Source organism: Musca vetustissima, unplaced genomic scaffold (genome assembly GCF_032173495.1).
Source record: "Musca vetustissima isolate MV318-11 ecotype Yass unplaced genomic scaffold, APGP_CSIRO_Mvet_v1 utg5479, whole genome shotgun sequence".
Lineage (NCBI taxonomy): Eukaryota > Metazoa > Arthropoda > Insecta > Diptera > Muscidae > Musca > Musca vetustissima.
In genome coordinates this window covers 103,574-131,126 of record NW_026880541.1, presented here as the reverse complement: position 1 = coordinate 131,126, position 27,553 = coordinate 103,574, and the positions used below count along the sequence as shown (strand labels likewise).

At 42.1% G+C, this 27,553-nt stretch overlaps 1 protein-coding gene across 1 annotated transcript in view; it reads left to right on the top strand.

The window, feature by feature from the left end:
• The window catches only part of LOC133326219 (uncharacterized), a 181,185-nt gene that overhangs the window by 126,516 nt on the left and 27,116 nt on the right, over window positions 1-27,553 (top strand). The window contains 28 exon segments of the mRNA XM_061534900.1: window positions 1,087-1,269; window positions 1,622-2,113; window positions 2,187-4,961; window positions 5,026-5,331; window positions 5,402-5,719; window positions 6,072-6,395; window positions 6,472-6,789; window positions 7,272-7,604; window positions 7,690-8,016; window positions 8,340-8,654; window positions 8,895-9,218; window positions 9,334-9,657; window positions 9,733-10,362; window positions 10,433-10,768; window positions 10,844-11,152; window positions 11,656-11,985; window positions 12,181-13,776; window positions 13,842-17,036; window positions 21,723-22,049; window positions 22,123-22,440; window positions 22,507-22,851; window positions 22,917-23,213; window positions 23,280-24,302; window positions 24,410-24,730; window positions 24,795-25,130; window positions 25,197-25,505; window positions 25,575-26,531; window positions 26,589-27,548. Of these exon segments, the coding sequence (XP_061390884.1) occupies window positions 1,087-1,269; window positions 1,622-2,113; window positions 2,187-4,961; window positions 5,026-5,331; window positions 5,402-5,719; window positions 6,072-6,395; window positions 6,472-6,789; window positions 7,272-7,604; window positions 7,690-8,016; window positions 8,340-8,654; window positions 8,895-9,218; window positions 9,334-9,657; window positions 9,733-10,362; window positions 10,433-10,768; window positions 10,844-11,152; window positions 11,656-11,985; window positions 12,181-13,776; window positions 13,842-17,036; window positions 21,723-22,049; window positions 22,123-22,440; window positions 22,507-22,851; window positions 22,917-23,213; window positions 23,280-24,302; window positions 24,410-24,730; window positions 24,795-25,130; window positions 25,197-25,505; window positions 25,575-26,531; window positions 26,589-27,548 (17,928 nt within the window).

Below are 27,553 nucleotides of genomic sequence, written 5' to 3'. Positions count from 1 at the left end.
AGTTTTAACGATAATTTATTTAACTGCAGAAAGCTGCTTAAAATTCTTCCCAAAATATGGGAAGTTCGGCTCGTTCGCAAGAATCCCTTTCAGAATTCAACTGTTTAGATATCGAAGCTTTTGAGCTTGTAGGCCTCGTAGAATGCTGCTCTTCTTTAAAATTCAGATTAAAACAAGATACCTTTTGATGCGCCCAGGCATGTCAGATCAATGGGAATTATATTATATATAAAATCGTGTAATAAAATTCCCTTTAAATTCCATAATGTAACACCAAGTAGACTGGATGATTTAGAAATTTATACAATTTTCATCCCGACTTGGAAAACTAGGTCGTTAACAAGAGTATTATCTCACATCCCCTTCATACTATATCGTATACATAACCTCAATTTGTTAATGTTTCTGTACCGCTGTAAATATAACCTTTGTGTACAGTTAATTTTTATTTTATCTTCCATTTCCCTTACCCCTCAAGACACTGCGTGTATATAGCACAACAACAACAAAAAATAGTGTCATATAATATTAAACATAACCTAACATTTTTTTAATTAATAACAAATTAAAATAATAACAATAATAACATATTTTTTTCTAACTTATTTTTCTTAACCATCATCCAAATCAACAAACAAACCAATTACTTACCTTAACAACAACAACATCAAAAAAAAAACTAGAATCCCCTGGTAGACCTAAAAATCCGGAACCATGTCAATCGAATAACGATTGTATTGAAAGTGAAGCATGTTATATGGGTCTGTGTCAGGATCCATGTGAATTTGCCAATGTTTGTGCGGCCACAGCAAAATGTGTTGCCAAAATGCATCGTCCCATATGTTCATGTCCACCTGGACATGAGGGTAATCCAACGGTGAAATGTGTTACCGCCGATAAGTCAAGTAAGCGAATAATACTAATAAGCTAATCAACAAAATCCTCATGTCATTGCTAAAAAAAATTAATTAAAAACTTACATTAATCAACAATAAAATTAAAATAACCTTTTTTGGAAATTTAGAAAATATCAAAACCCAAACAATTCGGATTATTAATTTTATTTTCTTCCTCCCCCTGTAACAGTGGAATGTTCCCATGACGCCGATTGCAGCATAACCGAGGCCTGTATCAATCAACGTTGCCTGCATCCATGTGATGCCCACAATCCTTGTGCCCAAAATGCTGTCTGTGTCAACACCAATCATGCTGCCGAATGTAGCTGTACCGATGGCTATGAGGGTAATGGTTATGTTGGCTGTCAACCAGGTAGGTTTTGTTACTAAAATTTCAGAAACAAAATTTAAAAACTCTCAGGCACCTCTAAAACCCTTTTTTCTAATCTTATCAAAACTTTTTTAATCTTTCTTATCATTCACATTGAAAATAAAACAACAACAACACTGTAAAAATATACAACTCTGCAAATAATTTGCACTGGTGTACAAAATACAACAATGTAAACACTGCGCAAAATGATTTCACAAAAAAACTCTGAAAAAAATCCCTGTATAAATACACCGATAAATGAACGACCCACCTTACGACACCCTTAACCGACCAACAACCCATCACACCCACAACAATTCCCATTCAAACCAATACCCCAAACAAAAAATAGCTTTCAAATCTCCACCGGTCTGTCAATACAATGAGGATTGTCCTCCGAACAAGTTATGCGATCGTTTGAATCGTCGTTGCATCAATCCCTGCCAAGAAGATTCCTGTGGTGAAAATGCCGAATGTCTGGCCGTTAATCATGGCATTGAATGTCGTTGCTTGCCTGGCTATGCTGGCAATGCCTATGTTGAGTGTTCGGTTCTGCAGGGTTGCCGTTCGGATGGAGAATGTGCGGCCAGTGAGGCTTGCATTAACGGCAAATGTTCATCGCCCTGTAGCTGTGGTGCCTATGCCCTGTGTGATGTTGTCAATCATCGTGGTATCTGTAAATGTCCTCCTGGCTATACCGGAAATCCAGCAATTGCCTGCAGTCCACCCAGCAATCCATGTGATCCAAATCCTTGTGGTACAAATGCTTTGTGCGAATTGGATAATGGTAATCCGATTTGTTATTGTCCAAAGGGTCGTACAGGCAACCCCTTCAAGAATTGCAGTAAGTATTTAGGAAACCCTCTTCCATGTATCTCAGACATAAAATGCAAACTTGTTTCTCTTTCTCTCATTAGTTCCTGAGGGCGATGAATGTACACCGAACCCTTGCGGACCCAATTCCGGTTGCCGTATGGTCTCAAATTCACCCATATGTTTCTGTCTACCCGAATATGAAGGTCAACCACCTCACGTGCCCTGTCAGTTGCCATCGAATCCTTGCGATCCTTCACCATGTGGTCCCAACACCCAATGTACCACATTGTCAAATGGCTTCTCAAAATGTACCTGTCTACCGGGCTATGTGGAAAGTCCGAATACCATTCGTGGTTGCATTGAACCCATTAACCCTTGTGACCCCAATCCTTGTGGTATTGGTGCCATCTGCGATTCAACACGCAATCCCGTCTGCTTCTGTCCCGATAATAAAATTGGCAATCCCTTCCGTTTGTGTGAAAAACCATCTGTCACCATTGAGTTATGTAAACCTGGACCTTGTGGTCAAAATGCCGATTGTTATGTTACCGATAATCGTGAAGAATGCTATTGTCGTCCTGGTTATATTGGTGATCCTTATCAGAGTTGTCGTGAACCACCACGTTCCGTGTGTGAACCAAACCCCTGTGGACCTAATGCAGAATGTGTTATATCACCGAATGGTCAAAGTGCCTGTGTCTGTCCTGATGGTTTGGCTGGAGATCCCAACTCTTCGCTGGGTTGTCATGGCTATGAGTGTCAAGTGGATGATGACTGTCCCTTCGATAAGGCTTGTATGGGCTTCAAGTGTCACGATCCATGCCCTGGAGCCTGTGGTCATGGTGCCAATTGCCGTGTTGAACAACATCATCCTGTGTGCTCGTGCAACCCTGGCCTTACCGGCAATCCTGGTGTTTTCTGCTACGCTTTGGATGTCCCCAAGAAAAATAGAAACCCTTGCGTTCCCAGCCCATGCGGCTTGAACAGTGAATGTAAAGTCATGAATAATCACGCCGTTTGTTCGTGTCTACCAAGTTATTTGGGTGATCCCAAGACTGGCTGCCGTCCCGAGTGTGACATCAACTCCGATTGTGGTTCCAATCAGGCCTGTATCAATCACAAATGTATTGACCCATGTGCTGGAACTATTTGCGGTATCAATGCCTTATGTTCAGTCCAACAACATACCCCAGTCTGTCGCTGTTTGGATGGTTTCACCGGAGATGCCTTCCGTCAATGTATTGCCATTGGTGTGCTGCACAATGTGTCACGTGATCCTTGCGTACCATCACCATGTGGTCCCTCAGATGTCTGCTCAGTTTATACCGATGGCGTTGCTCTCTGCGATCCATGCTTTGGCCCAGATGCCCAATATAATCCACGTTGTCGTCCTGAATGTATTTCCAACTCCGATTGTCCCTTCGATAAGGCCTGTTTGGGTTCGAGATGCTTAGATCCTTGCCCCGGTTCGTGCGGTCACAAGGCTCTGTGTCATGTCTATGAGCACAATCCCATCTGCTCTTGTCCTCCTGGTCTTTATGGCAATCCTTATGATCATTGTGATGTACCGATTCGTGATAAACCAACACCATCACCAAGCTGCGCCAAATTGCAGTGTGGTGCCAATGCGGAATGTAAGAAGCAAAGTGGTGTCCTCAGCTGTGTTTGTCGCAAGGGTTACTTTGGTAATCCTTTCGTTGGCTGTAGACCCGAATGTGTACTAAACTCGGATTGTCCGGTGGATAGAGCTTGTGTCAATTCGAAATGTGTGGATGTCTGCTCCGGAGTTTGTGGCATCAATGCCCTTTGCCAGGTTGTCAATCACGGCCCAGTTTGTATTTGCCCTGAAGGTTACACGGGTGATGCTTTCAAACAATGTTCGCGCACACCTCAAATACCCAACACATATTTGCCAGTAGATAGACCCAGAAATCCTTGCGAACCCTCGCCATGTGGTCCAAATGCCAGATGTTTAATTTCACCAGAAGGTTATGCCGCTTGTTCCTGCTTGCCAGACTTCAAGGGTTCGCCACCTGTCTGCCAACCGGAATGTATTGTCAGCTCGGAATGTCCCCTACAACAGGCTTGTATTAATCAACGTTGTGCTGATCCCTGCCCCGGTACCTGTGGTGTTTCAGCCAAATGTAAGGTGCAAAATCACAATCCGATTTGCTCTTGTGAACAGGGTTATGAAGGAGATCCATTTGTGTCGTGTCAACCAGTTCAAGAATCACCTAAAGAAGTCGATCATCCAAGACCACAAAATCCTTGTGTACCTTCACCATGTGGACCCAATTCGATTTGTCAAGTGAAACAAGGACGCCCAGTGTGTTCCTGTGTTGCCAACTATGTCGGAAGTCCACCATATTGTAGACCCGAATGTACCCTGAACAGTGAATGTCCTGCAGATAAGGCCTGTATCCAAGAGAAATGTGAAAATCCTTGTGTCAACACCTGCGGTCATAATGCCAAATGTACGGTTATTGCCCATTCCGCGTACTGTAGTTGCGAAGAGGGTTATGAAGGAGATGCCTTTGTCGGCTGTTCCAAGGTCATTAAGCCTCAGGACCATGTTGACCCTTGCTATGCCAATCCTTGTGCTGAAAATGCTGTTTGCACTGAACGTAATGGTATCGCCAGATGTTCATGTATTGAACCCTATATTGGAGATCCTTACTCAACTGGTTGCCGACCTGAATGTGTCTACAATGCGGAGTGCCCTTCACAACAGGCTTGCATTAAACAACATTGCCGCGATCCTTGTGTTGGTACTTGTGGTTCCAACGCCGAATGTTCAGTGGTTAATCATGTGCCGGTTTGTAGCTGTGCCCGTGGTTATGTTGGTGATCCGTTTACGGGTTGCAAAAAGGATACACGTAAGTTGGAAGAATTTAGGGATACGCGAGGAAACGATATTAATTATGATTTTATATTTTGCAGAAATGAAACCCATTAGCCCCTGTGAACCCAATGTGTGTGGCCCCTATAGCATTTGTCGTGCCGTGGATGGCCGTCCCACTTGCTCTTGCCAGGAGGGTTACTTTGGCGCTCCACCCAACTGCCGTCCTGAGTGTGTGGTCAGCTCTGAGTGCAGCCAACACTTGGCCTGTATCAATCAGAAATGTGTTGATCCTTGTGTCGGAACCTGCGGTTTCAATGCCAAATGCCAGGTGGTAAATCACAACCCAATATGTTCATGTCCCTCCGAAATGACTGGTGATCCATTTGAACAATGTGTACCCAAACGTAAGTCCAGATGTGATAAATGAGGGAGGAAGCAGAATGCTTACAGCTTTTTTTATTTCCTTAATTACAGCCAAACAACCCACACCTGAAATAAATGCCTGCCTACCAAGCCCATGTGGTCCGAATGCCCAGTGTCGTGATATGGACAATCGAGCTGTATGCTCTTGTCTGCCCGGCATGTTTGGTGCACCACCCAACTGCCGTCCTGAATGTGTTATCCATCAGGATTGTCCATCGAATCGTGCCTGTATTGCTCAACGTTGTGAAGATCCTTGTGCCGGAGCATGCGGTTTCAATGCTGTGTGTACGGCATTGAATCACAAACCCGTTTGCTCTTGCCTTGAGGGTCACGAAGGTGATCCTTATGCCGGCTGTAGTATGCGTGCAAGTGAGTACCATTTCAAATATTTGGCTATCGTATTTTCCGATTCTCAGTTACCAGCATTTCAAAACAATGGAATGTTGTACTCTCTTTTTACATGTAAACTTTTAAATGTACACTCTTTTTCCAGTTTTCCAAAAAAGGTTGTGGGATATTTAAATTTTGTTATGCATGTTTTATTTTGTTACCTATATATTTATTTATTTATTTCAATTAGATATAAGTTTTATATATGTTATTTTTGTAGCTTTTATTTATTTCCCATACTCTCTATCTCTATTTTTCCTCTCTTTATCTATGTAAAATATTCATTTCCCTTACGTATATTTTTTATTTGAAACACCACCACCACTCATAGTTGTGGTACCCGATACACCAAGCGATCCTTGCAATCCCTCACCCTGCGGTTCCAATGCCATATGTCGTGAACGTAATGGTGCAGGAGCTTGTAGCTGCTTGCCAAATTATTTCGGTGATCCTTACATCAATTGTCGCCCCGAATGTGTACAAAACTCCGATTGTCCGCGTACAAAAACTTGCCTAAATATGAAATGTGTAGATCCATGTGAAAATTTGTGTGGCTATAGGGCGGTGTGTCGTGTGGCAAATCATCAACCCATGTGCTCGTGTGAACCAGGTTTTACTGGTAATCCCATGAGAATATGTGTTGAAAGGCCATCAAGTAGGTTTCCCTTCAATATAGATCTCCAAAATAAGATCCGAAAATTAAATATAAATATTATTTTTTGATATATCAGATGAATATTTACCACTGCCCCGTGACCCCTGTAGACCATCACCATGCGGTCAGTTTAGTACCTGCCGCGTTCGCGGTGATCGTCCCATTTGTTCGTGTCTACCCAATTATATGGGTCAACCACCAAATTGTAAACCGGAATGTGTCATCAGTGCCGAATGTCCATCGAATAAGGCATGCATGAATCAACGTTGTGTTGATCCATGTCCTGGAACTTGTGGTCACAATGCCAGATGTCGTGTTACCAATCATTCACCCATATGTACCTGTGTGCAGGGCTATACGGGTGATCCGTTCCATCAATGTCAACCGGAAAGAAGTAGGTCTTTTTGTTTCGAAGTGTAGACCCTCGTTGTTTTTGTAAACGTTTTTTTTAATTTTGGATCAAGGAGCAGAGCGTTTTTGATCTTTGATCATTTCACCTCATACCTAAATCTGAATATTTTCAACTATTTGGTTTTCATATTACAATCCGAATTCAAGTTGAGTCATTGCATTTATTTGACTTCGGTTTCTCAAATCTAACCCATCAGGGTGAAGTCGAATATCTCCTCTTTCGAATATTTTTGTGATCCCTTAATTTCAAAAGTATCCTTGTAATTCAGAGAAGTCGTATAAATACTGACTTTTCTCAGTCCTCTACGTGATTTCGATTCCTCAGATCTTATAATAATTGTGATCTGCCCGGACTTCTAATGGTTTTCATAATAAAATAAAAACTGTTTACAAAACCACCGAGGGACTTCGCAATTTTTCCCCATGAAATCAATTCTAATTAAACCTTATTTTTATTGTCAAAAGAACCCGAAACACCCCGAGATCCCATTGTACCACAAAATCCCTGTGTACCCTCACCGTGTGGTGCCAATTCACAGTGCCGCGTCTCTAGTAATGGTGCCGTTTGTTCTTGTCTACGTGATTATGTTGGACGACCACCCAATTGTCGTCCTGAATGTTCCATCAACTCCGAGTGTCCTTCCCAAAGGGCTTGCGTCAACAATCGTTGTGTTGACCCCTGCATTGGTTCATGCGGCAATAATGCCTTGTGTCATGTTAGCAATCATGTACCGGTGTGTATGTGTCAGGATGGCTTTACTGGAGATCCATTTTCGGGTTGTTATCTGTTAATACAAAGTAGGTGTTTCAGTTCGTTTTTCTTGTTAGGGAGACTATTATCAGGGCCGAAATAATGCTTTTTATTGTTTTATGTTTGCTGTAGTACCCGATGAACCTGCCCAACCCTGCAATCCTAGCCCCTGCGGTTTGAATGCTTTGTGTGAGGAACGCAATCGTGCGGCAGCATGTAAATGCATACCCGAATATTTTGGTGATCCATATGTTGAATGTCGACCGGAATGTGTTTTGAACAGCGATTGTTCGAAATCACAGGCCTGTGTCAATAATAAATGTGTGGATCCCTGTCCGGGTGTGTGTGGTCATAATGCCGAATGTTATGCTTTAAATCATCAGGCAAATTGTGAATGTCTGTTGGGCTTTACGGGAAATCCCAATGTGGGTTGTCATCCCATACCAGAGACACCTAAATGTAAGCCAAAGAACAAAGAACACTTACACCACTCACACAAAAAAACCAATTAACAACACCCAGAAGGAGTTTGAGTTGCACTCACAAGAAAAAAAGATCTAACCTCTAACCAACAGAATCCCCTGAACTCACAAATTTAATTCTCCCCAATTACCTCCAGAAAACAAATTGGTTTTATACTCACCCTTAACACCTCGAACTCCTTCGTTTAGGTATTTTCGTACCTAATTTGGATTTAATATCCCAACCTAACCCCAGAAATAATACTTGGTTTTAAATCCCCATTGTGGTTTATATGTTACCCAACATTTTCCTCTATTTAGATGATATTACCGTACCCAGCAATCCCTGTGTACCCTCACCATGTGGTCTCTATAGCAATTGCCGCGTGCAAAATGGCCACGCCGTGTGTTCATGCCTAGCCAATTATATTGGTGCACCACCAAATTGTCGACCCGAATGTATGACCAGCTCCGATTGTGCTCAAGACAAGTCGTGTATCAATGAAAAATGCAAAGATCCTTGTCCGGGAACGTGTGGCATAAATGCCCAGTGTCGTGTTGTCAATCATAATCCCATATGTTCATGCATGTCTGGCTATACGGGAGATCCATTTATACGCTGTATATATGAAGAAAGTAAGAAATGGCGAATGCTCTCGTCGATCTCATGTTCTCATCCATATCATCCATACCATACTCTCATCATTTATACTCCTCTCTCTCATACATGTACAAATATACAATTTTGTTTTTTCTCTTTCTCTTCCTTTTTATGTTTATGTAAATGTTATATACTCTCTCCTACCTCTCCTGCATGCTTTATTGCTCTCATTTATCATATCTACAAAAAAACAACAAAACACCACAAACAAATAGAACGCCCTGTTGTAAGAGATCCTGTGAATCCGTGTGTACCCTCACCGTGTGGTCCAAATTCACAGTGTCGCGTTTCACCGAACAACGAACAGGCAGTTTGCTCTTGCCTGCCGAATTATATTGGTCGGGCGCCAAATTGCCGTCCCGAATGTACTTCGAATTCAGAATGTCGCGGCAACATGGCTTGCATCAATCAGCGTTGTCAAGATCCATGTCAGGGTTCATGCGGTTCCTTCACCACATGTATTGTAAATAATCATAGACCAATATGTCGTTGCTTACCAGGTTATACGGGTGATCCATTTTCAGAATGTAGTCCGCAAAGTAAGATTTAGTTTTTAAGAAAGCTATAGCTTTTTATATATAAGTTCCGCTAGGAAAAACCGCTTCGCTTCGTTTGAAATATTTTAAAAATTGCAATTTAATTTTCCGCGTCTAGTTGTTGTACCGACGGAGAAAGCCGAACCATGCAATCCCAGCCCCTGTGGTGCCAATGCCGTTTGCAAGGAACGTAATGGTGTCGGCTCCTGTACTTGTTTGCCAGAATACCATGGAGATCCTTACACCGAATGTCGTCCCGAGTGTGTACTCAACACGGATTGTTCCAAGAATCGGGCCTGTATCAACAACAAATGCCGCGATCCCTGCCCTGGAGTATGTGGTGTTGATGCCCAATGTCATGTCATCAATCACGCACCAAGTTGCAGCTGTCCTTCCGGATACACTGGCAATCCTTCGGAATATTGTCGCAAGGAAATTAAACGTAATAGCCCCGTCAAAAATTTAGGTTTTTTAGGCCTCAGAAATTTTCAATTTGTTTTCCCTACGTTTTTTATAGAATTAGACACCGTCAAACCATGCCGTCCTTCACCCTGTGGCCCCTACAGCCAATGTCGTGAAGTTAATGGTCATGCGGTCTGCTCATGCTTAACCAATTATATGGGTACTCCACCAGCCTGTCGTCCTGAGTGTTCGGTTAGTTCCGAGTGTGCTCAGGATAGGGCTTGTTTGAATTTGCGTTGTGTAGATCCATGCCCAGGTACTTGCGGCAATGAGGCTGTATGTAAGGTTACCAATCACAACCCCATATGTTCTTGTCCCCTCGGCTATACGGGTGATCCGTTCATCCGTTGCATCAAGATTGAAGAACGTAAGGTGGACGATGACAAGCCAACGAATCCTTGTATACCCAGCCCATGTGGCCCCAACTCTCAATGTCGCGTTGTGGGTGAGACACCAGTGTGCTCTTGCCTACCCGATTTTGTCGGTCGTGCACCCAATTGTCGTCCCGAGTGTAGCATTAATTCCGAATGTCCTGCCAACTTGGCTTGTATCAATGAGAAATGTAAAGATCCTTGTCCGGGATCGTGTGGCTTCAATGCTTTCTGTAATGTTGTCAATCACTCGCCTGTGTGTAGCTGTGAGCAGGGTTATTCTGGAGATCCATTTGCCGGTTGTAATCCAACACGTAAGGGTCTCAATATTCCTCTCAAAATGTTAGGGCAAAAATACTAAACTTAGGTTTCTCTTTTCCTCAGCACTACCCGAAGAACATCTAACACCCTGCAATCCCTCACCATGTGGTCCCAACGCCGAGTGCAAGGAACGCAATGGTGCCGGTTCTTGTACCTGTGTTGAGGGTTACTTTGGTGATCCATACAGTGGTTGCCGACCTGAGTGTGTGGTCAATTCCGATTGTCCTCGTGACAAGTCTTGTGTCAATCAAAAATGTACCGATCCCTGTCCGGGTGTATGTGGCATGAATGCCGAATGTCGTGTTGGCAATCATGTGCCAACATGTCACTGCCTACCAGGTTTTACCGGAAATCCTTTGAGTTCATGTCGTCTGATACCAGAACCTGAACCAACTCCAAGTAGGTTTCCCCAAAAACCGATTCTCTGCGAGCATACTTTTAATGTTTCCACTCGTATTTTCCCTCCTCAAATAGTTGCCCGCGATGAAAATCCTTGTCAACCCTCACCCTGTGGCCCCTATAGCCAATGTCGTGAAGTTAATGGACATGCCGTTTGCTCATGCCAAACCAGCTATATTGGTTCACCGCCCAATTGTCGTCCGGAATGTATTGTTAGCTCGGATTGTGCCCAAAATATGGCTTGTCAAAATCAGAAATGTATTGATCCTTGCCCTGGCACATGTGGACCCGAAGCACGTTGTCAAGTTGTAAATCACTATGCAGCATGTTCCTGTCCTCCTGGTTATACGGGAGATCCTTTCAATAGATGTACTAGAATTAAATGTAAGCATGTTTCTCTTTCACTCTCTCTCGAGGGCGGGAGAGAGAAAGGGAACTCCAAAAGAACCACAGAGACAAATGTTCCATAGATTCTCCATTTTTTAGGATTTGTTTCATTCTCCCAGAAGAGATTACCTTATGGAGAAGCTAGTCCAGCTCCAATTTGGTATTCTCTTTAAGGAATCGTATTTTGGAGTTCCTTACCTCTCTCCCTTTCTCTCTACCTATACCATTATCTATCTTTGCATGATGTATATATATTAATGTATGTTTTATTCTCCCTTCTCTCTCTTTTTTGTTTGTTATTATTGTAATACTGAATGTTCTATGTCGTGTTGTGAATGTTATATCCTATGGTTCTATACAACTACTATCCAACTCTACTCTACACCACCTACAACACTATCATCTCCAACAAAATCTGTAAAAAAAAACTGTACTACTCTACCACACCTAACAACCTACCAACCAATCAATCAAACCACCCTGTACACCGCCACCCATAGTGGATGTTCGTCCAGTTGAAAAGACGGGCAATCCATGTGTACCCTCACCATGTGGACCCAACTCGAAATGTATCGATGTTGGTGGTGGTTCGCCTGCATGCTCCTGTTTACCCGACTATCTGGGACGGCCACCTAATTGTCGTCCCGAATGCATGAGTAGTTCGGACTGTCCCGCCAATATGGCCTGCATGAATCAGAAATGTTCGAATCCGTGTGCGGGTGCTTGTGGCATACATACACAGTGTACAGTTATAAAACACAGTCCTGCATGTCAATGTGAACCTGGCTACACCGGGGATCCGTTCTCTGGCTGTAGCGCTGTACAAATAAGTATATATCTTTTTTCTTACTATCCAAATTACTCTCTACCGATACACTCAAAACGGGGAAAAGGGGAACGGAAGGATTCGTCAGTATTCTTTCCACAAAAAATAAGGGATCCTTTCCTTCCCTTTGAAATCCTCGACGAACACACTCAATATCCCATTTTACTAATCCCATTTTTACACTCAATTACTTTTACAGCCGACACCACTGAACGACCACGTGATCCTTGCAATCCCTCACCTTGCGGTGCCAATGCCATTTGCCGTGAACGTAATGGTGTAGGCTCCTGTGCCTGTCTACCCGAATACTTTGGTGATCCTTACACTGGCTGTAGACCTGAATGTGTACAAAACTCCGATTGTGATCGCTCCAAGGCTTGCTTCAACAACAAATGTCAAGATCCTTGCCCTGGTGTGTGTGGCATTAATGCCGAATGTCGGGTTATCAATCATGCACCCAACTGTCAGTGCTTTGAAGGATATACCGGCGATGCTCATCGTGCCTGTTCGGTCATTGAAGTCACAACTATGGCACCATTGAATCCATGTTATCCATCACCTTGCGGACCCTATAGTCAATGTCGTGAATCAAATGGTCATGCAGTATGCTCTTGTTTGGATAACTACATTGGTGCTCCACCATCATGCCGTCCCGAGTGCGTTGTCAGTTCAGAGTGTCCACAAAATCGTGCCTGCATCCAACAGAAATGTGGTGATCCATGTGCTGGAGCTTGTGGCTCTCAGGCTAGATGCCAAGTGGTTAATCACAATCCAATCTGTACCTGCCCTGCCGATATGACTGGTGATCCATTTGTTGAATGTGTCGAAGATATTCCAACTGTTCGTGATCCTCAAAATCCTTGTGTACCCTCGCCATGTGGACCCAATTCATTGTGCCGTGAAATCGGTGGTCAAGCCGCCTGCTCGTGCCAGACCAACTACATTGGAAGACCTCCAAATTGCCGTCCAGAGTGTACCAATCACGATGAGTGTCAAAGCAATTTGGCCTGTCAAAATGAACGTTGCATTGATCCTTGCCCAGGATCCTGCGGCTCTAACGCTCTCTGCAAAGTGGTCCAACATAATGCCATTTGTTCATGTGCCGACGGTTATGAAGGTGATCCAATATCGGGATGTCAACTTATTCCACCAGTATTACCCAAACAACCACCTACCTCACCCTGTGAACCCTCACCATGTGGTCCACATGCCGAATGTCGTGAACGTAATGGAGCCGGTGCTTGCTATTGTCATGAGGGTTATGAAGGTAATCCCTACGATGCTCAAGTCGGTTGTCGCCGTGAATGTGAATCCAATGATGAGTGTTCGCCAGCCCAGGCTTGTGTCCGCTTCAAGTGTGTCGACCCATGCATTAACATTTGTGGAGAATATGCCATCTGCTCGGTAGATAATCATGTACCAACATGTACATGTCCTCAAGGATATTCTGGCGATCCATTCTTCCAATGTAAACCAGTACCTATCACGCCGAGACCAATTGTCAATCCTTGTGTACCATCACCATGTGGTCCCAACAGTATTTGCCGCAATATCAATGATCAGGCTGTGTGCTCATGTCAATCCGGATTTGTGAATCAACCACCCAACTGTCGTCCAGAATGTGTGGTCAGTTCGGAATGTTCCGCCGATAGGGCTTGTGTCAATAACAAATGTGTGGACCCATGTCAACATACTTGCGGACAAATGGCTATTTGTCAAGTAAAGAATCACAGTCCTATTTGTACATGTCCCAGAGGCATGACGGGCGATCCATTTGTCAAATGTTCCAAGATACGTAAGTTTCTACTAAACTATTATAGTTAAAATTTATAATAATTTGTCTCTTTCTCCCCTCTCTAGCCATCGTTATTGAAAGCGAACCCACCGAAAAACCACCATCCTGCGTGCCCTCACCATGTGGACCCAACTCCAAATGCCAGATTATTGGTGGCAGCCCAGCCTGCTCTTGCTTGCCAGACTTTACTGGCGCCCCACCAAACTGCCGTCCTGAATGTGTTCTCAACTCCGAATGTGGTCCCAGCGAGGCTTGCATCAATCAGAAATGCCGTGATCCTTGTCCTGGTTCTTGCGGTTTCGAAGCCAAATGCCATGTCCTAAATCATGTTCCTATTTGCAATTGCTTAGATGGCTACACAGGAGATCCATTTGTACGCTGCAGTCCTGAACCAGTCACAGAGGCTCCTAAGACACCTAACGATCCTTGTGACCCCAATCCATGTGGGCCCAATGCTGATTGCTTTAACGGAGAATGTAGATGCCAAGATAATTACCAAGGTAATCCTTACGATGGCTGTCGTCCCGAATGTACTCTCTCGGCTGATTGCCCTCGTGATAAGGCCTGCATGCGCAACAAGTGTGTGGATCCTTGCCCCGGAACTTGTGGCATTAATGCTTTGTGTGAGGTACTGAATCACATTCCAGTTTGCTCATGTCAACGAGGATATGAAGGTGATCCATTCACCAACTGCCGTTTGAAACAAGATGAACCCGAGAGACCAGCAGAACCTTGCTCACCATCACCATGTGGACCCAATAGTCAGTGCCGCAATGTCAACGATCACGCCGTATGCTCATGTATGGATGGTTTCATTGGTGCCCCACCACAATGTCGTCCCGAGTGTGTTGTGTCCAGTGAATGTTCGGCTTTGCAGGCTTGTGTCAACAAGAAATGTGTGGATCCATGTGCCGGAGCTTGTGGTATTGATGCTCGTTGTGAGGTTATCAATCACAGTCCAATTTGTGGTTGTCCTCCGGGCAAGACTGGAGATCCATTCAAGAGATGTTTGGATATTCCACCACCACCGCCAACACCCAAGGATCCTGTCGTGGAAAGAGATCCCTGCGACCCATCACCTTGTGGCCCCAACTCTGTATGCAAATCTGGACCCAATGGTCCTTCGTGTCAATGTCTACCAGACTTCTTTGGTTCACCACCAAATTGCCGACCTGAATGTATTATCAATCCCGACTGTCCCTCCACCCAGGCTTGTATCAACAACAAATGTCGCGATCCATGCCCTGGCTCATGTGGTACCAATGCCGAATGTCGTGTCATCAGTCACACGGTGTCTTGCTCTTGTCCTACCGGATTTGCTGGCAATGCTTTCGTTCAATGTATACAACAGAGAGAAGAACCCATCAGACCTTGCGAACCATCACCATGTGGTCCCAACGCTGAATGTATTGAACGTAATGGTGCCGCCTCCTGCAAGTGTGTTGATGACTATCAAGGCAATCCCTACCAAGGTTGCAGACCTGAATGTGTTCTTAGCTCGGATTGTCCCACCGATATGGCTTGCATACGCAACAAATGTAAAGATCCATGCCCAGGAATATGCGGCTCCAATGCCCAGTGCTATGCTGTTAACCATGTACCCAACTGTGTTTGCAATGAAGGCTATACCGGAGATCCATTCTCAAATTGCCGACCAGAACCAAAATTGCCACCACCAGCACCTGGCAATCCTTGCCAACCATCACCATGTGGACCAAACAGCAAATGTCGTGTTTCCAATGGCTTACCTGTATGCTCGTGCCTGGATAACTTTGTGGGAGCACCACCAAACTGCAAACCAGAATGTACTGTTAATGCAGAATGTCCCCAGAACAAGGCTTGCCACAAATTCAAGTGTGCCAATCCTTGTGCTGGCACTTGTGGCATTGATGCCAAGTGTGAAGTGATTAACCACAACCCAATTTGCAGTTGCGCCTTGGACATGACTGGTGATCCATTTACCAGATGTTACCCGGCTCCAGAACTACCTAAGGATGTGCCAACGAAACCCAAGAATCCATGCATACCATCACCATGTGGTCTGTACTCGGAGTGTCGTGTTAGTGGTGATCAACCGTCATGCTCTTGCTTGCCCAACTATGTGGGAGCACCACCCAATTGCCGTCCAGAATGTGTTGTCAACACCGATTGTCCTTCGGATTTGGCTTGTATTGCCGAGAAGTGTCGCAACCCATGTGATGGCACCTGTGGCATCAATTCGGAATGTCGCATACAAAATCATTTGGCTATTTGCACTTGTCGCAACGGTTTCACTGGTGATCCATTCTCTCAGTGTATTGAGATTATTGAAGAGAAGACTCAGACGCCGGTGGAAAGTGATCCATGCAGCCTGCAACCATGTGGAGCCAATGCTGAATGCCGTCCTGGAGGCGTTTGTGTATGCTTGAGAGATTATCAAGGTGATCCCTATGTCGGATGCCGTCCAGAGTGTACCTTGAGTACAGATTGCTCACCCAACAAGGCTTGCTTAAATAAGAAATGTGTTGATCCCTGCCCTGGAACATGTGGACAAAATGCCCAATGTGATGTCAACAACCACATACCAGTGTGCTCGTGTCCTAAAGGCTTCACTGGAGATCCATTCATCAATTGCCGTCAAGTTGTACGCCATGAGGAACCAGTCGACTTCTGCCGTCCCAATCCATGTGGACCAAACAGTGTATGCCAAGTCTCAGCCCAAGGACCCAAGTGTGCTTGCCAACAGGGTATGTTGGGTTCACCACCAGCCTGTAAACCTGAATGTATTGTCAGTTCGGAATGTTCGCTACAAACGGCATGTATTAATCGCAAATGTGTCGATCCCTGCCCCGGAGCATGCGGACAATTTGCCAAATGTCAAGTTATCAATCACAATCCAATTTGTACTTGCAACAATGGTTACACTGGTGATCCCTTCACCCGATGCTATGAAGAACCAAAGGTAATAGCACCACCACAACCTCAAAATCCATGTGTACCATCACCATGCGGACCAAACTCAGAATGTAAGGTGGTCGGTGATAGTCCAGCATGTTCATGTGCTGCCACCTTCTTGGGTACACCACCAAATTGCCGTCCTGAATGTACCATCAATCCAGAATGTCCATCAACAAAGGCCTGTATACGCCAGAAATGTGAAGATCCTTGCATTGGATCATGCGGTTTCAATGCTCGCTGTACTGTTGCCAATCATATGCCAATTTGTAGCTGTGAAGCTGGTTTTACCGGAGATCCATTTTCAAGCTGTCAACCAATACCAGGTAGGAATTTGTTTTCGAATTTGTCCCAATTGTTAGAGATTAGGCATAACCAAAGGGAAGTTGAAATGACTTTAATGGTGGTGGATATAATAAAGTGAAAGGAAATAAACAACAACAATAATAATGGTGATAAATTTTTGGAACTGTTGAAAGCAAAACAAAGACACAAAATCCGAACAAAACCTATTTGCTGGGAGCAAATTAATAATGATGCCTTAACTAAAAACCAAAAACCATGGAGCTTTATTAAAAATTAAAAACAAACAAATATGGAATCGATAATCCGCTTTTAAAACAAATATATAGCTATATAAAAAAGATATTGGTTATGCCTAAAACAAAGAATAAAACTGTAAATCTTATGAATGTGTGTGTGTTAAAAAACGTGAAAAACTCAATAAGCAACATATATGGATCATGAAGATATAGTATATGCTACAAATCAAAAACAATTATATTCCAAATATAGTTTAACAATATTTATTAATTCTTGAATGCAACTGAACCAGAAAACCATTTCCGTTGGGCGCCATTCGCATATTAGATAGCATAGAAATCTATTAAAATCAAATTTTTGAAATATTTCTTAAATTTTTACTCAGCTCTGAGTATCCTATTATCGTATTTTATGAATTTACTGATCACACTTTGAAATGTTGGGCGCCATTTGATAGTAATTTTGGTCGCTATTTGTATTTTTATTTAGTCAATAAACCTTTTGAATAACAATTCTAGCATTACAAGCTCAGTCTTAACCATAAACGTAGATTATATTGGGCACCAGCTAAATACTTCAGTGGCTCATATTTAGTTTTCCGTATAAAGTTATAGGAATGTCTGATTTTTTAAGATTGTTCCGACACATCCCAAATTATTATTTATTTTCTATTTTAATTGAATATATAGTAGATATATACTTCGAAGATCCATAGCTGCTTGAATTTCTCGAATATTTGTTTATTTATTTAAATACTACATTTTGATTAAAAATACACCCATTCCATTTATTACCAGTTTTATTCTTTGTCACCACCACACAGCGCACAAATTAGAACTAAGTTTTCATTTTACACAATTTCAAAAAGAATTTAAAAAATAAAAATAAAACATTATCGATTTTCCCAAATCGATATAAAATGTTTTTATATGTTTTGCAAAAATCACAACAACAAAAGTCGAACTTTCATTTCACAATGTTTTTTTTTTTCACAATAAATGTTTTGTTTAATTTTTCTATGTGTTGCCACTGAGCACAGTTATACACTTGCAAATTATTTTTTTTAATCTGTGTTCACCTTGTGTTCACTTCATGTTCACTTTTATGAAAAAAAAAACGAAATTAAATAAAAATACGTGATATCGTCAAATTTTATTTTTTAAAACCGCGCCAAATAGTTCTAATTTGTTAAAGCGTTGTTTAGATGACCCCCCATAATTAATTCACAATAAAAATTGTGGCTTTATTCCCGACAAACACAACTGCATTGCAAATACAAAAAGAAACGATAAATTAATTTTATTTTATTTTTATCAACAAATTACATTTATTAAAACTAAAAAAAATATTATTTATAAATCCAATACCTTATACTCTTCCCAGTAGAAATCAAAATGATAAAAATTAGACGCAAATAATTTCACAAATAATGAGTATGTAGTAAAACAGCTTATTTAGTAAAGACTGCAAACTGTTGGGCGCCGAATCAATTAACATATCTTTTAAAGGAGAGTACTAGGCATATCCCCTTTAAATGATGAATTATTTATTAGACTTTCAATCGGATTTATTAGACTTTGAATCGGATGTTCTGAGCAACTCTTGATCCTGTATTTAAAATTTCCCATGAAGTTTTTACTAAGACTGGAACCAAAAGACAATTTGTAACTGAATACTAAGGCAAAAGCCTGAAAGAGAGAAGTTATAATAGAGAGAGGGTTGTAATACTATCTCGGTGGTACTAAAAATCTATATGCACCATTGGAGAAAAATTAACTAGGCAAACAGAAGCAATAATGAACGACTAACAACAAAAAAGAAGTAGATGAACGAAATAGCCTTCAAAGTAGTCATTTTCGGAAAAACTCAACTAAGGGCGCCCGATTTAACATTTTTTGGTTTTCTTAATAAATAAAAAAAATTATGTTAGTGGAGCTTGTTATAAAAGTTAAATTGTGAGTATATTTATAATTATCCCACCTGAGGAGTTATAGCGCCCATATATATATATATATACAATTGGAAATTGCCAAATTTAATTTTTTTACTATTATTATATTGAGCCAAATTTTCAAGCTTTTAGAAAATAATTCCAAATGAAGTTTTTTCTCAGGCTTGCATCAAGAATAATGTGTTTGAATGTAAACTCCTTATATTGGGCGCCAAATTAGAATTTTTCATAATTGATCAAATATACCCCTTTTAAGCTAGAGGTTGGGCGCCAAATTGGAAGCATTTGTAAAATTGCTAAATCAACAAGGGCTTAAACTCTCCTTTACTAGCAAAATGATTTCAAATAAAGAAATTATGAAATGTACTTCATTAGATGCACCTTAATCGTAGGAAAATGTCAAAGATCGTTTGATATGTCTTGCTTGCCAAATTAGGAGTAGGAACTTATCCTCTATTAGAGAATAAAATTTTTCATTACTGGTAAAAAAATTCTTATGATACATGGAAGTTAAAGATTTTAGCGTGCAATTATAAGCCTTTTTTATAAAACATGCAAGATCGCTTCATATGTCTTGGGCGCCAAATTAGGAGTAGGAACTTATTCTCTATTAGAGAATAACATTTTTCATTACTGGTAAAAAAATTCTTATGATACATGGAAGTTAAAGATTTTTTATAAAACATTCACAATATCAAAAGATAACTTTTAGGACATTATTGAGAGTTTCTAATTGGAAGACTTTAATGTTATTGGATGATATTTTTTTAATTTTAATTACTATTATTAAAAACAAATATCTTTTGACGGCGAAATGCAGATTTCAATAATGACTTTAATTCTGTACGAGTTGTCTGAATTTCAAAGTCTATTGGAAGTTGTTTGTTGGTTATTATTTTTTCCCCCCATCTAAAGGAAAATAATTAGCTAATTGAATTAATTAGCTGAATAAAGTCAAAATTTTTATATATATATATATATATATATATATATATATATTTACTTATTATACATATATTCATATTGCAATTATTTATGCTATGTAGTAGTAGTTTGCCTTTTTTTATTACAATATATTATATATACAAAATAAACCCAAAAAATATTTATATAACGCAAAACTGCCCTGCCAAACTATGCCTTTGCCCTAATATCTAAAAATCAAACTGCCTTATTAATTTTGGAACAAACAAAACAAAATACATCGATAACCATTGTAATGCTGCTTATTTTATGACGACGAAATATAAACGTATATTTATGCTCCACTCCAAACTTAACTGAATTATATACATATATACAACACATAGTAGTTGATTTTTGATTGTTCGACCCACCCACTTATCATACAAAACAAAAAACAAAGATATGCTGCAAATTTTTGTAACTTTGGTTTTGAAAAATAAGGAAATTGCTTTGGTTTTATTTTTGATTGAAACATTGAAATTGACCCCACCCAAACTTTAATAATAATAAACAAACACCCTCCCTCATTATGGTTAACCACTTGTCCCGGCGTTAAACTTGTTTTGAAATTTTTTGTTACTTTTGCGCCTAACCCCTTAACCCTTTTTTGCTGTCGTTGAAATTTTTTTTGGTACCCATTTTGTAGCCAAAAATTGAATTTTTGGAAGTTTTTGTCTTGCTGCTTCTCTACTGATAAACAAAAATACACATCGTTGGTCGTTCGTTTTATTATTTTGGAAATTCTGCTTTCGTTAATCATTTTTGTAGTTGTTAATCTTAGTATTAATCACAATTAAACCGAAAACTAAATTGTAACCATTCATAAAATAAGCTAAAACAAATTAATATTAATAAATGAAAAAAATTAAATTAATTTAATCGAAAATAATACAAGCGTTTTATTTCGGAAACAACATACTGAACACCGCTCGTAAACTGAATCATATATTTTAATGCTACACCCAGTGTCCACAGTTACTGAACACGGCCCTAATCAAATCAAAATAAAACACCTAACTTAATCCAAGAAACACTTACCAACACACTCACACACACCTTACGCTCACAAACACAACCATCCATAACCATAATTTTGAAATTAAAGAGAGTACACTCTCCGAAAAAAACAACAAAAACTTTAGTGCACCATAATTATTATTACAATTACTGCGCCATCTTGTGGTAAATTTGTGTAAAACCATAACAACATCTGCTCATGAGAAATGTAGTGCAAAAACAACAACAACAACATTAATATCAATATCAAATAAAGTAGTGAAATTTTGAAATAACCGCCTCTCTCACACCAAAATAAGTGCAATTAAAAGCTTACGTGCAAAAACGTACTCACCACAATCTCACCACGCAAAACTCAACACCAGAGTATGTAATACTAATACAACCCTAACTACACCAGGCCTTGTATTTTGAGGTGTAGTTCTGGGGCCAAGTTCATGGAATTTTTGTTTTAATAAAATCCATTTTTTCTCTCTCTGTTTTCTCCCCCCCTAAAACCTCTGTCTTCGTCATCTGCATTACTTCGTACACCCAGAACGAGTTATCAACGAACAAATTACACCATGTGAACCCAATCCATGCGGTTCGAATGCTGTTTGCCGTGAACAAAACGGTATTGGTTCCTGTCAATGCTTACCCGAATATTTCGGTGATCCATATCAAGCATGTCGTCCCGAATGTGTACGCAACTCCGATTGCCCAACAACACGTGCCTGTACCCAAAATAAATGTACCGATCCATGCCCGGGTACCTGTGGTTCGAATGCCATATGCACGGTAACAAATCACATACCAACATGTTCCTGTCTGCCAGGTTATACTGGTGCACCGTACAGTTTTTGTCATAAAGCTCCGGAAATACGTAAGACCGATTTTTCAACGACCGCCTACGTTATACAGATTGTAATAAATTCCCCCTTTCCTCTCTTGTTTAGCCGTACGTCAAGAAGAACCCACTAATCCTTGTTCACCATCGCCCTGTGGCCCCAACTCTCAATGTAGGGAATTAAATGGCCAGGCGGTTTGCTCTTGCCTAGAAAACTACATCGGTTTACCGCCTTCGTGTAGGCCAGAATGTGTCCTTAGTTCGGAATGTGCCAGTGATAGGGCCTGTATCAATCAGCGTTGTCAAGATCCCTGCCCTGGAACTTGTGGTCTCAATGCTGAATGTCGTGTACGCAACCACAGTCCATTGTGTCAATGTAGGCCAGGATTTACGGGTGATGCGTTTACCAGATGTTTCCCCATACCACGTAAATATCTGAAACTTAAAACAAATATCGAAACCCTAGGTCCAATGTTTTCGTTTCCTTCTTCAGCTCCTCAACCAATTGTAAAAGAAGCAATACAACGTGATCCTTGTATACCCTCACCCTGTGGTCCAAATTCGCAGTGTCGCAATAATCAGGGAGTACCCTCATGTACTTGCTTAGCAAATTACATGGGTGCCCCTCCCAACTGTAGACCTGAATGTACCATTAGTGCTGAATGTGCCTCGGATAGGGCATGTATAAGGGAACGTTGTATTGATCCTTGCCCAGGATCGTGTGGCTTCTCCGCCGTTTGTAATGTTGTAAATCACACACCAGTTTGTACTTGTCCGGAGGGTTACACCGGTGATCCGTTTAGTTCATGTAGTCCGGCACCTCCCGAGGAGGTTTATAGTAAGTGCAGGATTTATTTTTTGTTTCTCTGGAAGTTGTGGAAATTTTAAATGCTTGTCTCCTAGATGAACCCACCGATCCATGCCGTCCCTCACCATGTGGACCAAATGCTCAGTGTCGTAACGGCATTTGTTCATGCCTACCAGAATATCAAGGTGATCCATATCGTGGTTGTCGTCCCGAATGTGTGTTAAATGCCGATTGTAGCCGAGACAAGGCCTGCTCACGCAGCAAGTGTGTCGATCCTTGTCCGGGTACTTGTGGTGACAATGCCATTTGTGAGGTTATCAATCACATACCCATGTGCCGATGCCCAGAGGGTACAGTTGGAAGTGCCTTCATTAGATGTTCTCCTCAACAAAGTAAATGGAATATGAGTTACTCTCTGAGAGAATCGTTAAATAACTTTACTTCGTTTTATTATTTAGAATTAATGACACCCACGAATCCTTGTCAACCCTCACCATGTGGACCCAATTCACAATGTCGTGTAATAAATCAGCAACCTGTTTGCTCTTGTCTACAAGGTTTTATTGGAGCTCCTCCACTATGTCGTCCGGAATGCACCTCCAATTCGGAGTGTTCGCCCACACAGGCTTGTTTGAATCAAAAATGTCAAGATCCATGTCCGGGCACTTGTGGTGTTCGCGGCCAATGCTCCGTTGTCAATCATAGTCCATTCTGTACTTGCCCCAATGGTTTTACAGGAAATCCGTTCGTCAGTTGTCAGCGTATAAGTAAGTTTGAAATTTGAGTGCACAATTCTAGGAGGGAAATTAACAAAAGTCCCATTTTATATCTAGTCGAACCGGTACGTGATGTGGCACCACAAGATCCTTGCAATCCCTCACCATGTGGTCCGTATTCACAATGTAAGCCAATTGGAGAGGCACCCTCATGTTCGTGTTTGCAATCGTACATTGGTGTACCGCCAAATTGCCGACCAGAATGTGTAACCAGTTCGGATTGTGCCAGTAACTTGGCTTGTATTAATCAGAAGTGTACCGATCCATGTCCAGGACGTTGTGGTCTTAATGCCGATTGCCGAGTTGTTAGTCACGCTGTGCAATGTGTTTGCTTTGAGGGTTATAGTGGAGATCCATTTGTACAGTGTTCGCCAGTTGTGGAAAGAGACGTCGTGGAAGTGTTAACACCCTGCAGTCCTTCGCCGTGTGGACCTAATGCAGTTTGCCGCGAACGAAATGGAGTTGGTTCCTGCACCTGTTTGCCGGAATATTTCGGCAATCCCTATGAAGGTTGTCGTCCTGAATGTTTGCTCAATTCCGATTGTCCCTCGAATCGTGCCTGTTTGCAGCAGAAGTGTCAGGATCCCTGTCCTGGTACCTGTGGACAAAATGCAGAATGTCAAGTGGTAAATCATTTGCCAACCTGTAATTGTCTATCGGGTTACATCGGTGATCCTTATCGTATTTGTCAACTTCCTGCAGAACGTAAGAATTAATTTTCTTCTTTGCAAAAAACCGGATCAATGCCTAACTGGAAATATTATTTCCTTCTTTGTTTCTTTTTCATTTATATTTCATTTATAACACCTAAGCGATACGCAATGAATATGTCAATCCTTGCCAACCCTCACCTTGTGGTCCCAATTCACAATGCCGTGAGGTTAATACCCAAGCTGTATGCTCCTGTTTGCCAGAATTTATTGGTCAACCACCGGCCTGTCGTCCGGAATGTACAATCTCCTCAGAGTGTACAGCGGACAAGGCTTGTGTTAACCAGAAGTGTGTTAATCCATGTGCCAATTCACCGTGTGGACAAAATGCCGAGTGTAGGGTTCGCAATCACAGTCCTTTGTGTTCTTGTAATCGCGGTTATACCGGTGATGCATTCACCAGATGCTATCCCATACCACCACGTAAGCTGAAAATTGAATTTGTTTCGAGATAGGTCTTTTACAACTACCCCTTCTGATTTTATAGCACCACCTCCACAAGTTGAACGTGAAGAGATACGCGATCCTTGTGTACCTTCACCGTGCGGTCCGAATTCGGAATGTCGCAATAGCAATGGGGTACCATCCTGCTCATGTCTGGCTACCTTTATTGGCCAACCACCAAACTGTAGGCCGGAATGTACCATTAACTCCGAATGTCCCTCACAACAGGCCTGTATCAATCAGAAATGTAGAGACCCATGTCCTGGTGCCTGTGGCTTCAATGCTATTTGTCGTGTCATAAATCACACACCATCGTGTGCCTGTGACGAAGGTTACATCGGTAATCCATTCGTCAGTTGTTCACCCAAACCACCAGAACGTAAGGAATCGTAGATTTCCAATTGTTGAACTTCCTAACTTAAAAAATAAATGTTTTCTGTCACAGCTACCACACCTCCTCGTTTCGATGATCCTTGTAATCCCTCACCCTGCGGTTCCAATGCCATTTGTGATAATGGCCAATGTACATGCATTGCGGAATATCAAGGAGATCCCTACGTTGGTTGCAGACCTGAATGTGTTCTCAACACGGATTGTCCACGCGACAGAGCTTGTATACAAAATAAGTGCATGGATCCTTGTCCAGGAACTTGTGCCCCTACTGCCATATGTGAGGTTCACAACCATGTACCAATGTGCCATTGTCCCGAAGGAATGACGGGAAATGCTTTCTTCGATTGCCGTGCCATACCAAGTAATGAATATGCGATATTCTCAACTTACGGTTCTTTACTGATTTCGGAATATTTTTCCCCTTCCTTAGCTCCCGTGCCAACAAATCCTTGCCAACCATCGCCGTGTGGCCCCAACAGCCAATGTCGTGTTGTTCAAGATACCGCAGTTTGCTCATGTCTAGCCAATTTCATTGGTAGTCCACCACAATGTCGACCGGAATGTACCACCAACTCCGATTGTGCTCCAGATCAAGCTTGCCAAAATATGAAATGCCGCGATCCTTGCCCTGGTACATGCGGCTTTAATGCCCTTTGTAATGTTGTAAATCATTCGCCGTACTGTACCTGTCGTCCGGGTATGACCGGCGATCCATTTGTAAGGTGCGAACCAGTATTGGAACCTATCAGGGATGTTAAGACTCCCACAAATCCATGTGTCCCCTCGCCTTGTGGACCGAACTCGGAATGTCGTGTCAATGGAGATTCGCCATCGTGTTCATGTTTACCAGATTTCATTGGAGCTCCACCCCAGTGTCGCCCAGAGTGTATTTCAAATTCGGAGTGTTCCTCGAACATGGCTTGTATAAATCAAAAATGTCGTGATCCCTGCCCTGGTTTGTGTGGCCAGAATGCCCTGTGTAGGGTATTCTCCCACACACCAATGTGTTTATGCGAAGAAGGTTTTACCGGAGATGCATTCTCAGTGTGTAGCCCTGTACAACAGGCACCACCTGAAGTTTTGAGACCTTGTGATCCCAGCCCTTGTGGCGCCAATGCCAAATGTGAAGAACGCGGTGGAGCTGGATCGTGTCAATGTCTACCCGATTACTTTGGTAATCCCTATGAAGGCTGTCGTCCGGAATGTGTTTTGAATTCAGATTGTCCATCGAATAAAGCTTGTCGTAATCAAAAGTGTATGGATCCCTGCCCTGGAACGTGCGGCCAAAATGCCGAATGCCAAGTTATAAATCATTTGCCATCCTGTAATTGTTTACCAGGATTTTCGGGAGATCCTTATAATTTGTGTTCTGTAATTAGAGATGCACGTAAGTTCTATAGGAACCAAGGGCTTAATTTAGATACTCAATGTTCTTTGATTTTAGCAATTCGCCAATATGTCAACCCTTGCCAGCCATCACCATGTGGTCCTAATTCTCAGTGTCGCGAAGTAAATCAACAACCGGTTTGTTCATGTCTCCCAGATTATATAGGCTCTCCACCTGCTTGTAGGCCAGAGTGTACCTCCAGTTCAGAATGTCCATCGGACAAGGCTTGCATAAATCGTAAATGTGCCGATCCTTGTCCTGGTGTGTGTGGTCAAAATGCCGTATGCAATGTACGAAATCATAGTCCCATTTGTTCGTGTAGCAACGGCTTTACGGGAGATGCTTTCTTACGTTGTTATCGCATACCACCGCGACAATCCGAACCGGTTGTACAACAACCGCCCAGAGATCCTTGTGTACCCTCACCATGCGGACCCAATTCACAATGCCGTAATGTGGGTGGTACACCATCCTGCTCCTGTCTGCCAAACTTTTTGGGCTCACCACCACAATGTCGACCCGAATGCACAATCAATTCGGAATGTGGATCCGCTCAAGCTTGTATTAATGAAAAATGTCGAGATCCATGTCCGGGATCTTGCGGAAGTAATACCGTTTGCTTTGTGCGAAGTCATACACCGATTTGTTCGTGTCAGCCCGGCTATACCGGAGATCCATTTAGTGTTTGTAATCCCATACCACCAGCTCCAACTGAAATTGTACCAGCCGATGATCCCTGCAATCCTTCACCATGCGGTGCAAATGCCCAATGTCGTGATGGACAATGTTCATGCCTGCCAGAATATCATGGTGATCCCTACACTGGATGCAGACCTGAATGTGTTCTGCATACAGACTGTGCCCGTGATAGGGCTTGTGTCCGTCATAAATGTGTTGATCCTTGCCCTGGCACTTGTGCCTCAAATGCCATATGCGAAGTGGTAAACCACATACCCAACTGTAGGTGTCCAGAGGGTATGCAGGGTAATGCCTTCACCTTCTGTTCGCCCATACCAAGTAAG